General features: G+C 45.1%; 1 protein-coding gene across 2 annotated transcripts; it reads left to right on the top strand.

The window, feature by feature from the left end:
* The first annotated feature begins 349 nt into the window (after positions 1-349).
* On the top strand, positions 350-14,248 carry SYNC (syncoilin, intermediate filament protein). 2 transcript variants are annotated; one of them, XM_035117327.3, is made up of 4 exons: positions 350-645; positions 4,443-5,391; positions 11,238-11,362; positions 13,777-14,248. In XM_035117327.3, exons 2-4 carry the CDS (start codon positions 4,450-4,452, stop codon positions 13,835-13,837), a joined length of 1,128 nt encoding a protein of 375 aa, XP_034973218.1. In that variant the 5' UTR covers positions 350-645; positions 4,443-4,449; the 3' UTR covers positions 13,838-14,248. The 2 variants fall into 2 exon arrangements, with proteins under 2 accessions (XP_034973218.1, XP_088528315.1); XM_088672189.1 differs by lacking the exon at positions 350-645 and adding an exon at positions 780-989.
* Positions 14,249-14,375: the final 127 nt, after the last annotated feature.

Raw genomic sequence — 14,375 nt, 5'->3', positions numbered from 1 at the left:
GTCTATGCAAACTGCATTTACTAACACCCACCCATTACTACTCTGGTCTCATCCTTTCCTCCTCTCTCCCTCTCCCATCACAAAACCAGACATTTATTCTTCCCTCCCACCCCACTTTGGGAACATAACAGCAACAAGTATTGGAAAGCCCACGCCTATGACCCTCGGCATGCACAGGTGTCTCCTCAGTTTCTAGACATTCCTGTATTTCATGTAAGCATTCACATGTGGCTGCCAACATACATGCAATGGGGAGGGAAAGAGGTGGTGGAAACAGAGAGGGTTAAAGATGCTTGCTCCTTCCCAGCCCCTCCCAACGCAGCCTTCCTCTTGCCGCTGCTGAAAGTTCAGACAGAGCCAAGCGCCAACCACTCTGCCTCTGGCACTGGGAGGCGAGTGGAGAGGCCTGCCAGCCGGCCGCCCTGCCTCTCTCTCTTCCCCGCCTCCTCCCCCACCCCTCTCCGTAGGCAGGGATCTGGTGTCAGCCTTTCCACTAGAATTGCACAGCCGTTTCCAGAGAGGCTGAGGTGGGGGTGGCCCCGGGGGCTCCGGTTTCTTGCACTGTTTATTAATAACCTCACACCCACCCCATGCCAAAACCCTGTCCGGCCGGGGGCACAAGGAACTTGGTTCCTGGAGAGAAAGGTAAGAGGAGCTAAATTGCTACCATTCATTGGTGAGCGTGGGCTCTCTTTTCTGTTCTAGTAGCTGGAAAGGAGATGCTCCAAGCTAAAAGCTCATTTAAGGGGAGAGGGGAGCAACCCAACGGTTTTGGAAATGGGGTGTGGTTGGCGAATAATTCAGATTCAAAAGCATCAGGTTTATTAAGGGTGGGCTCGATTGGGTTGCTTGCCAGGCCATTTGTGGCCAGCGCAGGCCTGACTGGAAAAAAGGAAGAAAAAGGAAGAAAGGTACAGTGCCTTCACCCGCTGCTGGACCACTGAGAAAGAGGCTGGCTTCCCTGGCTTTGTGCGTGTTTCTTTGCCCAAGTAAGAAATATCAGCCTGGATGCACGACATCCTGCTACAGAGAGGAGGGGGGAGGAGCAGGGACTGTCCTAATCTGCCTGGGTTGACTTGAAAGCGTGACCATTTGCCTCTGAAAAAAATCTTCACAAGGAAGGAATCGTGCTGCTGCTAGATAGATGATTGGTGACAGATTCCAGTCCTAATTCCAGAAGTTGAAACCAAAGAGCTTTGCACCAGTCCTCACCTAAGCTTTCTGTATCCAACTACTAAGAAATAGCAAGCATGGAAGTGAAGGCTGCTTCACTTTGCTGTTTTCACAAGGCTGGAAAAATGCCTTATTTGGGAAAAGAGAAGGTTTATCTCTGAAAATAATCTCCAGTGGTGCTCAGAGCTGAAGTAGAACATGCAAATGGCACTCCCTTTCCCAACAAGTTAACCGGGGGGGGGGGGTGCCATCTGCCATGAAGCTCTCCATGTACCAACCTTGCTGAAATGTCAATGGGCCTCTGGAGGGCAGGGGGCTGATGCCCCCTGGATGTGTCTTATGTCTCTTCCTCTGACATCCTGATGGCAGGGCCACTCTGCAGGTGCTCTCCCATTAAATATTCCATGGAAGTTTCCCTGCTCCCCTTGTTAAAGTGCATGTTACCCAACTGGCCCTTCAATGTGCTGCTCACATTGGGTGGGGCTTCAGCCCCACCCCCATCGGGTATTTCACTACAGCTGGTTCTATTTCAGAACATTTACCTCTTTAAGTTGTTTGGGCACTCCACATTCTTAAGGACAGCAGATTAAACACCCCCTTCCCTGCCATTTAGACACAGTGCACATTCACCCAAGCCTTATCTTGGGAAGAGGTCTTTCATCTGCGGACAGCTGCTGCACACACCCTCTTCCTTCAGGGGATGACTCTACAATGCTTGCTTGCTTGGAAACCAGGGCCCCTCAATAATATCCCTTGCCTGCTGTGATATTTTGATCCATCCTCAGCCATCTTGCAGACCGTGCATGCAAGCACATTTGGGCACTCTCTTCTGTACATCTGAGGCTGCATCAGCATTTTCAATTAAAATTAAAAAGCTGCCCTCTTTTCAGTAATCAATGACTTAAAGCAACACAGATTCCCCTCCAACTGACCCCTTGGTACTTAAGTAGCCTGGCAAAAAACGAAGCAAAACAAAAAAACAAAAACCACCTCTCAGCTCATTTGCTCCCCATTTGTCAATGCAATACAACACATGCTTAAAGTATATTTATTTATTCACTTAATATAGCTGTTCTGGTCAGTGTATTTCCGTCAGGGTTCCCCCACCCTCGATCTTCTTTTAGAACAAGCCATTACTTGTTAATTATATTTTATACCCATATTTGTTTCTATCTTTTTATCCATATACATGGCACTTTATAAAGAGAACAAGTCTCTGCCCCATATTGGTTACAGTCTAGAAAACGATGCAGTAGAAAGAAGGTGAGGGAAATGGAGGTGGGTTGGGGGAAGAATGATGGCATGATTTATTTAGGATGGCATGTGCAGGATAAGGAAGGGGTGACCAAAGCTTAATGGAAAAGCTGGGTTTTGAGGAGAACTTGAAGTAGCGATATGTGATATCACAGATACATATGTTAAACAAACACGTTGCAACAAGTTTAAATTTAAGCAGGTTTAAATTCATTAAAACCCATGGTTCGGGTTAAGCTATCACTAAGGACGCAGGTGGCGCTGTGGGTTAAACCACTGAGCCTAGAGCAGGGGTCCCCAAACTAAGGCCCGGGGGCCGGATGCGGCCCAATCGGCTTCTCAATCCAGCCCGCGGATGGTCCGGGAATCAGCATGTTTTTACATGAGTAGAATGTGTCCTTTTATTTAAAAATGCATCTCTGGGTTATTTGTGGGGCATAGGAATTCCTTCATATTTTTTTTCAAAATATAGTCCGGCCCCCAACAAGGTCTGAGGGACAGTGGACCAGCCCCCTGCTGAAAAAGTTTGCTGACCCCTGGCCTAGAGCTTGCTGATCAGAAGGTTGGCAGTTCGAATCCCCATGATGGGGTGAGCTTCCATTGCTCGGTCCCTGCTCCTGCCAACCTAGCAGTTCGGAAGCACGTCAAAGTGCAAGTAGATAAATAGGTACCGCTGCTCTGGTTCGCCAGAAGTGGCTTAATCATGCTGGCCGCATGACTCAGAACCTGTACGCCAGCTCCCTCGGCCAGTAAAGCGAGATGAGCGCCGCAACCCCAGAGTTGTCCACAACTGGACCTAGTGGTCAGGGGTCCTTTACCTTTAGTAAGGAGAGTAAGGTGATCCCATTGGGTAGCAGATCTGGAGCATCATTAATGAGCAGAAGACTTGACAATTTTTAAATTATTCTCATATTTTTACTGCCAAGGTAGAAAGCAGATTTTGATTCCAAAATTTATTCAGCCATACCTAGTTTACCACATTCAACTCAACATATAGAGGCTTGTTCAACAAGGTTACAAGTTGTCTCTAAGCATGTAGAATGGTTACAGGAACAACAGTGACTACTTCATTAAGAGCACATGAAAAAAGCCTTTGTGATTTTTTTTAATGGTCCTAATATTTTTATTAGATAACTGTTGTGCCTGGGTTTTTCCCCTTGATGCACCAAGAGAATTATGGGTTCTGCCCATACAGGGTATACAGGAAAATAATTTATACCCAAACTCTTGGAGCCATCCCTGCAGCTTGTGGGTGAGGGGAAGAAAGAGAGAGAAAAATTCCCCATATTCCCAGAGCCCGTGTAACAAGTAGATCTTAAAAGCCCTTTCGGGGCCAGGTAACCCCAAATGGGCCTGGTGCAAAAATAGCTTCTAAGCAATCCACCTTGATTGGATTTAAGTTGTATAATTTCAACCAGCCTGCCTTCAACCATGTTGAAATTGCGCAAATTAAATGTTTGTAAGATGTGATCATACTACATTGATAGAAAGATAAGGTATGTGAAATACAGGGTATTATTATTATTATTAATGTTCAAGGGCAGCATTTCCCAAATTTACAATAACCGCGTACCCCTTTGAGAGTTTAGTCTTATCAGCGTACCCCTTCTTGGGCAAATATAATTTGGGGTAGTTTCAATACAGCACACCATTCTCATACTAAATTTTAATGAATTGTTTTCTGGAGCTAAAAAGAAACTATGGTAAAGCAAAATAAAAATGTATGCCATGTACCCTTTGAAACCCTTTTGTGTACCACTGGGGGTACATGTACCACACTTTGAGAAACATTGTTCTAGAGGAACCAGCTGGGGTATATGGTGAGAAATTGGGGAAGGAAGCTAACTTCTTGGCCTTGGTAACAAAGCATCAAATTCTTCAAAGCTTTCTTCAGTTGCAGGATTCTCAGCTGAGGGATGGCATGTCTGCTTCTTCTCAAATGCCTACCTATGCTCAATGAGCTCCGTCGTTCAGCGGTTTGTAGGTCTGATTCCATGATTGCTTTTTATTTCCAGGGAAGTGATGGCAGACTCCAAGCCTGCTCTGGATTTAGACAACGCAGAAGCCTTCTCAGAGCTTGCAGGAGCACTCTTAGAGCTTGATGGAGAAGACACCCCTGAGATGCTGTATATGGATCCCATCAACATACCATTCCTTCAAGACACAGAAAGCACAGGCTCTCCAGTGGTGCTACAGGAAGACATGGAAGACCAGGAAGTATATTATGATGCAGAAGACATGAGCGTTGAGGATCTCGGAAAGCATTTTCAGGAGTGCATTGAAGCAGTGGAAGAGTTGGAGAGGGAGAGGGACCAGCTTATTCAGGAACTGATGCTCCTACGGGAACCAGCTCTTGAGGAAATCAAACAAGCCCATGAAGAGATCCTCGAAGCCTACAGGCTGCATGCCAAGGTGGAGCTTGAAAGGGACAGTCTGCGGGATGAAATTCGGCAAGTGAAACAGAAACTTTTTAGGGTGACACGGGAATGTGTGGCGTGCCAATACCAGCTGGAAAACAGGAGGCACGACGTGGCCCAGTTTGCTGTCTACCGGGAGGAACTGGAAAGCAGGGTCAGCCAGCTTTCAGAGGAGCTAACTCAATTGAAAGAGACTTGTGAGAAAGAGAAGGAGCAGTTGAGAGAACAGCTGAAGGCTCCGAGGAGGCGAAGGAGCAGCTGCTACCTCCAGGCAAGCAGGCGGCTTTCCATGGAGTTTGAGAGCTTTGTGGCGGAGAGCCGTCAGGGCCTGGAAGAACAGTATGAGCCTAAGCTGATGCGCCTCTTAGAAAGGAGAGAGGCCAGCAGAAAGGCTTTGCAAAAGACACAGGGCGAGATTCACAGATTAAAGGAAACTCTGAGACCACTGCAGGGAGAGGTCAGCAAGTTACTGCTGCAGAACAAAAACCTGGAGCAACAGATCATGCTCATTAAGCAAAAACGGGATGAAGAAGTTCTTCAGTACAAGGTATGCCTTATGGCAGCCTTTCCCAGCATGGTACCCTCCAGATGATTTGGACTTCAGCTCACATTAGCCAACGGGGAAGGAGGATGGAAGTCATAGTCCAAAACACCTGGAGGGCACCAGTTGGAAAAGGCTGCCTAACAGCCAGGGCCGTCTTAAACGCCCCTGCCGCTGTGGTGCGCCGGATCTCTCCGGCGCCCTCCCGCCCCGTTTCCCAGTGCGGTGGGTGGGTGGGCGTCGCTGCGCGGCGGACCGGCGGACCGGCTGGCCAGCGGGCAGGCGCAGCTCGCGGCGCCTTTCTGGCGGGCCGGCGCCATGGTGCCCTGCGCCATCGGGGGTCTACCTAGAGCCGGGCCTGCTAACAGCCTTGCAGCCTCCCCTGCTCTAAAGCTAGTTGCCAAGCAGGCTGATGTAGCACCTGCCTACCTGATGAAATGCCGCCTGCCATGACACAGACTCCAGAATATCTGAGCTCACATACACTATTGGGAGAATGAGATGTCACTCCTGTCAGGCTGTACCAGGGAAATTTCTGGCTGGTTGGTCCTTTATAGAGGTATATCTAGCTATCAGCTCAAAGAGAGAGAAATAGTGAAGGAGCAAGTTAAACATTTCCATTCCTGTAAAAAGAAATAGCACGTCAGGTAGATTGGTAGAAGACTATATTAATACAGTACTGTGCATTCAAGATGTTTTTCATACAAGGGAGCCCCTCAAAGAGACATCACAATTTGGCTTGGAAAAGAACCTATTGGGAGCTTTGAAGTCAACCAGTCCACAGCATCCCCTCTTCCTTAACATGGCAATCAGGAAAGCTTTCCCCCCCAAGCTTAAATCCAGAATTAACACATAATTTATATGGAATTAATACAGGGGTCATGGCTCAATGACACAGCACCTATAGACGCTCCCAGATGGCAATCTGTGGCATCTCCAGGTCGGGCTGGGAAAGACTGATGCCACTCAGTGTTAGACAATTATGAGCTAGATGAACCAACTTGCTATGTTCCATACTCAATCTGTAGTGAAAGGCACTATTTTAGATGAATTAGAGTTAGACAGATGCCTGGAGGACAGACATCTGGGTGGTTCTCAGCCATGAATTGCTAAATGACACCTCCGCATCCAGAAGCAGTGTACTTCAGAATACCAGCATCTGGTAATGACACAACAGAGAAATCACTATGGCCTTAAATCCCTGTTTCTGAACTTTCAGAGGCATTGAGTTGACCACTGTGGAAACAGAACCGTGGACTAGGTGGACCTTTCACTTAATGCACTAACACAATCATGCCAAGAAACACAGGCTGATGTGTAAATGTTATTTCTTTAAAAATAAGTACTTCTTCTAAATGGAACAGGGAGACTAGCCTAGCCAGCATCCATATCTGGATTTTACCAAACCATAAACAGCTCCTACGAGGCTCAGTTGCCTTCCTTGACTCAAGTTTATTTACAGATGGTAGGAAATTTGTTGTTGTTGTTGTTTAGTCGTTTAGTCGTGTCCGACTCTTCGTGACCCCATGGACCAGAGCACGCCAGGCACTCCTGTCTTGCACCGCCTCCCGCAGTTTGGTCAGACTCATGTTGGTAGCTTCGAGAACACTGTCCAACCATCTCGTCCTCTGTCGTCCCCTTCTCCTTGTGCCCTCAATCTTTCCCAACATCAGGGTCTTTTCCAGGGAGTCTTCTCTTCTCATGATGTGGCCAAAGTATTGGAGCCTCAGCTTCACGATCTGTCCTTCCAGTGAGCACTCAGGGCTGATTTCCTTCAGAATGGATAGGTTTGATCTTCTTGCAGTCCATGGGACTCTCAAGAGTCTCCTCCAGCACCATAATTCAAAAGCATCAATTCTTCGGCGATCAGCCTTCTTTATGGTCCAGCTCTCACTTCCATACATCACTACTGGGAAAACCATAGCTTTAACTATACGGACCTTTGTCGGCAAGGTGATGTCTCTGCTTTTTAAGATGCTGTCTAGGTTTGTCATTGCTTTTCTCCCAAGAAGCAGGCGTCTTTTAATTTCGTGACTGCTGTCACCATCTGCAGTGATCAAGGAGCCCAAGAAAGTAAAATCTCTCACTGCCTCCATTTCTTCCTCTTCTATTTGCCAGGAGGTCATGGGACCAGTGGCCATGATCTTGGTTTTTTTGATGTTGAGCTTCAGACCATATTTTGCGCTCTCCTCTTTCACCCTCATTAAAAGGTTCTTTAATTCCTCCTCGCTTTCTGCCATCAAGGTTGTGTCATCTGCATATCTGAGGTTGTTGATATTTCTTCCGGCAATCTTAATTCCAGCTTGGGATTCATCTAGTCCAGCCTTTCGCATGATGAATTCTGCATATAAGTTAAATAAGCAGGGAGACAATTTACAACCTTGTCGTACTCCTTTCCCAATTTTGAACCAATCAGTTGTTCCATATCCAGTTCTAACTGTAGCTTCTTGTCCCACATAGGTTTAGGGTTTTCTAAGGTCCAATGAAGTTTACAGGAATTGAGTGAGACACATTCCTTGCCATGCAAATGTGACTGCTCTTTTCCACCCCTTCTACTCACATATGCAAGCTCCTCCAAAGGCTGTGTTCTACAGGGCGAGTCCTTTAAAAGAGGCCCCGTGGATACAGAGTAATGTACACATGTTCCACGGGGCCTCTTTTAAAAGACTCACCCTGTATAATCCCTCCCATAATCCCTGCAGAGGTTTTAGCAGATTTTCACCAAGGTACATGAGAAAACAGATGCCAGAGGACCGTTTACTTACACTTCCTTTTAACATTGCTTATTCTGTTTAGAAGCTGAAGGAAGAGCAACACCCTGGTCACTCTTGGTTTTCATTTCCTCTTCTTACACTGAACATATTGGAAAAACTGGGCTCCAATGATTTTTATATTTACTTCTTTTTTGAGTGTTACAAGGAGTGACTAACCCCCATTTCAGGGGCCAGATCCAACACCCTGTTTTCCTGCCCTCTCCTAGATGTCACTTTGGGCAGTGGCAAATTTCATTTTCCGTAACAATTTACATATACACATATTTATATACAAACAGCACTGAAATGGGTGGAACAGAGCTCAAATCACTCCCTCACTGGTTGCTTAATGAGTGGAGAGGGGGCAATAACCTCCTCTCAGCTATTTAGGATCAGTGTGGAGGAAGTGTGGGCACTTTTGGCCACACCCACTGGTGGCATGTGGGCGCAGCCTAAAGAAGGTTAACCACTCCTGCTTCAAACCATGTGATTAGATCCCTCTCCAGAACCACACAAATAGCAGCCTATTTTTGTGGCAAGGCAGGCAAGCATTCAATGGGTAGGAATGGCCTATGACACATTCAGCCAAGTTGAATTCTGAGGGCAACTGAGTCTTGTGTAACATCAGGAATCTCAGCAGTGCTTTATTTGTACCAAGGGCTCAGCTTTAGAACCAGGCCTGAGTACTGCAATATGGGAAGTGTAAGGAAAATGCCCTTGAAATAATGCAAGGCTTGCCACTGTGACTCCATCCTTGCCGCCATCTGTGTAGACACCCTGCACCCCCACTAATGGTTGAAAACCAAGGCTCCCTGTCTTGACTGGGGGATGGTTGAAAATCAAATACTGGCTAGCAGTCAATCCTGGAAATGTCACAGCTGAAGTGTAAGAGGGTAATTTAAAAATCCAAATCCAAATCCAAATGTACAGGTAATTTAAAAATCCAAATCTTCAATCCATTGAGGAAAGTAACTCCAATAAAAATAGGAATAATTTAGACTTCCAGGCTCAAACACAGACTTCTAACAAATTTGTCCTGAGCAGTGGCTGTGGTATATTTTTGTATGGCTGAACTAATCCCACAAACCAGTCTTGCATTCAGCAAAAATATATTCTGCATTTTGCATTGCAAGTAACATGAGATTCTCTCTCCACCAGCAAGTTTCTAGACTTCACTTTGATTGGGGGGGGGGGCCCTTTGGGAGAGATCTGGTGTAGTACAAGCAGGCATCCACTAGGGCAATGAGGCTTCTCCATCCTTCCTCCACTGTCCCCAAAATCTGCTCTGGAGGAATCCTCCCAAGATTTCACACAACACTTATTTATCTGAACTGCACCAACTTCTTTGAGTTCTTATGCTGCCCGTTTTAGCTAGTGCAAATCAGCATAGTTGCCATTTGGCTGACATTATCTCAGTCGGCTGGGGGCAGGGGCACTCCTGCAAAAGTACCATGCCATCAGTAATGAGTTGGACTCTGCTTTCAGTTGGTTTCTGAGCAATATGTTGTGCTTACATTGTGAAGAAACTCCTTCCTTCTTCAATCCTACTTCAAGTTATGGAAAATTGAGAATATTTTATTTTTATTCTGCCCTTCAACAAAGGAGCTACAAGGCAAATTATATATATCGTGTTTCTCATATTATAAGACACGTCTTATATTTATTTTTTCTTCAAAAAAACACACCATGGCTTATTTTCAAGGGATGTCTTATTTTTATTACGGTACATGGGTAGTGCAGTAGCTCCCCCCGCTATCGCGTTTTGCGTGTCCTGTTGCGAGTGTGTGTCCTCTCGCTCCCACACCGGGCAGTGAGCTGGGGAGCGGAGGTGGTTTTGCTGAGTTGATTGAGTCAGGCAGGCAGGCAAGGGAATCTATTTTGGATTGCCTGAGGAAAGGTTTGCTGCTCTCCCCACCACCACCACCCATGCCTGCGCCTCAGCCGGGCGCGCATCCTCAGCCCGCTTTGCGCGGCGGGGGCAAGATGCGCGTCAGCATGCAACCCCTCAGATTCCTTCCGCCCCTCCCTCGCCGCCAACCGACCCCCACCCCATTTCCTCGCCTGAGGTAAAAAGTCCATACCGTAGTTAGAGCCGGTGACTGGCTGCCCAGCTATCGTATGTGAAGGCCGAGGGAGGAGGAGGGGTGGGTGGGAAACCTCTCCTGGCCATTTCCTCACCTCCCTCGTTCGTTCGCGCGCCTGCCTGTCTGCGAGCGGGGCTTCGCGCGGCGTGTGCAAAGGCTGCAGCCGGGTCCCAGGGGTTAACGCAGCAGCAGCAGCCGGTTCCGAGCAGCCCCCTTCCTTTTCCTCTTCTTTGCCACAGACCTGCGGTATGGCTTATTTTCGAGGTATGCCTTATATTTTGCCACCTCAGAAAAATCCTGCCATGCCTTATTTTGTAGGGGTGTTTTATAATGTGAGAAACACGGTAATACAAAAACTGGGTGGCTCCATCCACACATTGCATTCTTCTGCAGAACCACTTATGTGAGGTGGATGGTCTTTATATAGTTTAAAGATGAGTAAACTTAATTTCAGTCTTTACAAAAGATGAGAATTCTACTTGAAGGCTGAAAAAACAAACAAACCCCAGACTACCTAAGAAAAAGCATAGAGTTCAGAAGATGTCTCTTTTTAAATATATAAAAAGAGACATTTTTAGCTCTCAGGCTACAGAGATGGGTCTGAAAATTTATTAGCAACATCAGGTGAAACCTGCACAAAGGAAGACTTAGCAAGAATTTTTCCTGGTTCCCAGCTATGCACATGACTAACAGAACAAGTTATTCGAATTAACTTGCATAATTTATATAAGCCACAGACACTTTTATTATCTTAATAACAAATTTTTATTTTAAGCATATAATTCACAAAAGGGAATGAACAATTTAAACTGATCGATTCTGATAGAATGCTGTGGTTTTCCATCTTCTGATGTGAAATTTGTGTTTGGACAGCAAAATGTGATGCCCTCTAGAAGAATTAAGTTATCAGCCATATGCTGGCCCCAATTACAACAGGTACAAAAACACTACATGATGAATTTAAAATGCAGGCTACATTCCTTTCTGAAACATTTCAGTGCTTTTCCATCCACAGGACCAGGTGGAAGAGATGGAAGAAAGGCTGAGGGAGCTGAAGAATGGAGTCCAACTTCAGCAGCAGAAGAACCAAGAATTGGAAGAGCTGAGGGCCAGCTTGCACCAGGAACTATCAATGTACAAGTAGGTTTTACAACCTTTCTTGAAACACTATCCACATGAAAGCAAAGCCTGCAAGAAAATCTGAAAGCAGCAGTGAGAGTAACAAATTCTCACTATAGGTCCTTCCAGCTACCATGCTCTGTATTCTGCAGACTAACCCTTTGTGTTTGGGGAATAGGATATTCTAGAATATGACTGACCTAGGACATATATCTCAAATATAGTAAGGGACTGCTTCCCACTAAGGGCCTAGCTCTATTCTGGCCGACAGGCTCCTGTCACTTTGGTAGAGCTGGTCTAGAAATCAGTCCCTATCCAAAACATGCAGGAGAATGGCATGAACAACTGCAGTCTACATAGTCTGGGTAGAGAAGTTCCTTTGTAAGGGGTTCAGAGCAACAAACTCAAGATTAGCTTCTTAATAAATAGAGGTTTATTAAGCAGGTGTACCGGTAACAAATGAGAATAGTTAGGTGTGAAGGAGGAGGGAAATGTGATGTTGCCATTTCGGGGGAATTGAAAGGTAGAAGAATATGATATAATTGTGTGGCCTTTATAAACTTCCCTTCCCTATGCTCAGTCCAAAACACAGAAGAATACAAGTATTCTCAGCAGCAGAGTAAAATCCAAAGAAAGGGAAAAGTCTGCCCTAGGCCACAGCAAGACTTAATGGATAGAGTCTGATAGTAAGGGAACAAATCTAGGCTTCCAAAGGTGTAAGAGGCACCCAGCCAGGAATTCAAAAATTAAGAGTGTTGGGCAGTTGTTTATATAACCATGTAAAATTTCATGATCAAAGATGCTTCAACTCACAATACAGGTTGGTCATGGTGTGATTTCCAGGTGAACAAAGAATTACAGTACTATCTTAATTCTGCTTAACAAGAGGTAGTCTAGACTTTGTAGAATAATGTGAAATTCTTGTTGGATAGGCCATTCAAAAGGTCGTTTCTTTGCAACAGACAACATTATATAACCTAGGATAGTTTAGGCATGGAGAAGGCTGTACATTTTAATTCTGGACAGTGTGTAGAGGATGTGGACATTTCCCTGTCCATTTAACAAAGGTTTTCAGGGGAAAATTTCAAGTACAAGTCTGCCTTTTCACACTCATTTTCTCAAACAAAATGTAGCCTTTTTAACTGAAGTGATTGTGAGACACCCAAAATGGCACAGTAGTGTTTGCCAGCAAAAGAGCCTCTATATTTCTGAATGCATTCCAAAATTACTTGTTTTTTGGAACCATATAGAATGTAAATTCTGTCTTTGTACAGCATCTTTCTGGTCTCTTCTTCTGAGAGAAGTACCGGTGCTTATCATTTATTTTCATAAATGTAAACATATGCAGTAATGCTCTGTTTGCATACGTTTTACAACCTTTTAAAAGGTTACTGCTTTAAAATGTGCCCAGCACCACAAAAGGCAAATGTCCTGCTGGAACCATTGTCTTCTCCCTCTCCTTGGAAAAAAGCAAAAATGCAAACTGTGACCAATATCGCTCAATGTTCAGCAAAAAGACCCTAAACAGCATGTATAGCCAGAAAACACACTAACACCACAAGCACAAGGTGCGCAGGTAAGGATCAGCTAGTTTGCAACCTCTCTGTTTAACAAAACAAAAAAGGGAGGGTGATAAGAAAATAAAGAGGGGAAAGTGCCTCCACAAGAAAATGAGCCAGTGTCATAAGGACAAGGCAGATATGCCAGCTCTAGCACCCATTTAGCAAAAAGAGAAAAGGGGGTGAATGGCCTCTGTAGACAGAGTGCCTGCTACCACAAGGTAGGTGGAAGTGAGCAGCAAATGCCCTATTGATTCAAGCACACGCACAACCTGATCTACCTATTTGCAGTTGTCTGCTTCTTCCAGTCAGTGTGTTGTTTCCTCTCCTATTTTCTTATAGAGGCCAGAAAAGGAAGATAAGGTGACTGAATGGGCAAAAGGGGGTGTGCTCAGGCCAAGAAAGAGAGGCAAAGATGAACCATTTTAAGAACTAGTGGAATCATACATACACACACAACAGCAGCACTACTGGGCAAACTGATGCCACAAGCACCAGGTTCGCAACCAGCATTGTATACCACTCTGCAACAGACTGAGCCAGGAGGCAAAAGTGAAAAGTGTCAAGAGAAAGTCGAGGGTTCATGTCTAATCAGTAGGGTAGATGGTGACAAATGAAAATGAATGAGGTCACATGTCATAGGAGATAGTGCAGTTAGAAATACTGCTTAAACATTCAGGCTGTTGGAAAGGTAGGTTTGGATTCGATGGAGGGTAAAATATGTGGGGTGTCATGAGCACAGGTCTCCCACTCGACCTCTGGAATAAGCTGAGTGGAACAATGAGTCCCACAAGGGAAAGAACAGCAAAGAAATCTGTTTTCCTTGTGAAATGTTATTTCACTGAGCAACTGATAACTCAATTTCAATCCTTACAGAGACTGCTTAGAAATCTATGGACAACTCTGCAAGTCTGAAGCTAAACAAGACCAAGATTGAATCATGGATTTATAAGCATGGACATCCTTCCCCTTCCTTCCTTCCTTCCTGTCTCTTTAGTGGGAATGATAGTACAACCTCTCCATCTGACGACACAGCCAATAAGCAAAACTATGATGGTTTGCATCTTTATTATTATAAAAAGGGCTGCAAATTGTCTGAAACCTGGTGGTTACACTGGACAGATGTCACATCAGCAGAATACCAGGTGTGCATTATGCACAACTTCATAGTTTAAGGTTTGTGTAAAGATGACGTGTCAGTACATTAATCAACCTTTCTTTAATGTTATAATTCTGTACAAAACCTGTTTGAGAACAGGATTATTTAGTTATTTTAGGCAACAGTTTGTAATTTTGACATGTTATGGATAGGAAGCAGAAGTCCTAATTAAATGCTTTTTTATACGCACAGAGCATATTGCTATTAATGGAGGAAAAATTGCATGTTGTTTTGAGAACATAAGCAACAGGGTTAAACAGATTGAAAATCCACTTAAGACGACTGTAGGCCAATAGAGTCATCCCTATTCTACCCC

Source organism: Zootoca vivipara, chromosome 6, assembly GCF_965207765.1.
Source record: "Zootoca vivipara chromosome 6, rZooViv2.hap1.1, whole genome shotgun sequence".
NCBI lineage: Eukaryota > Metazoa > Chordata > Lepidosauria > Squamata > Lacertidae > Zootoca > Zootoca vivipara.
Note: the sequence above shows the minus strand (reverse complement) of the source record. Positions and strands in the feature narration are given on the sequence as shown.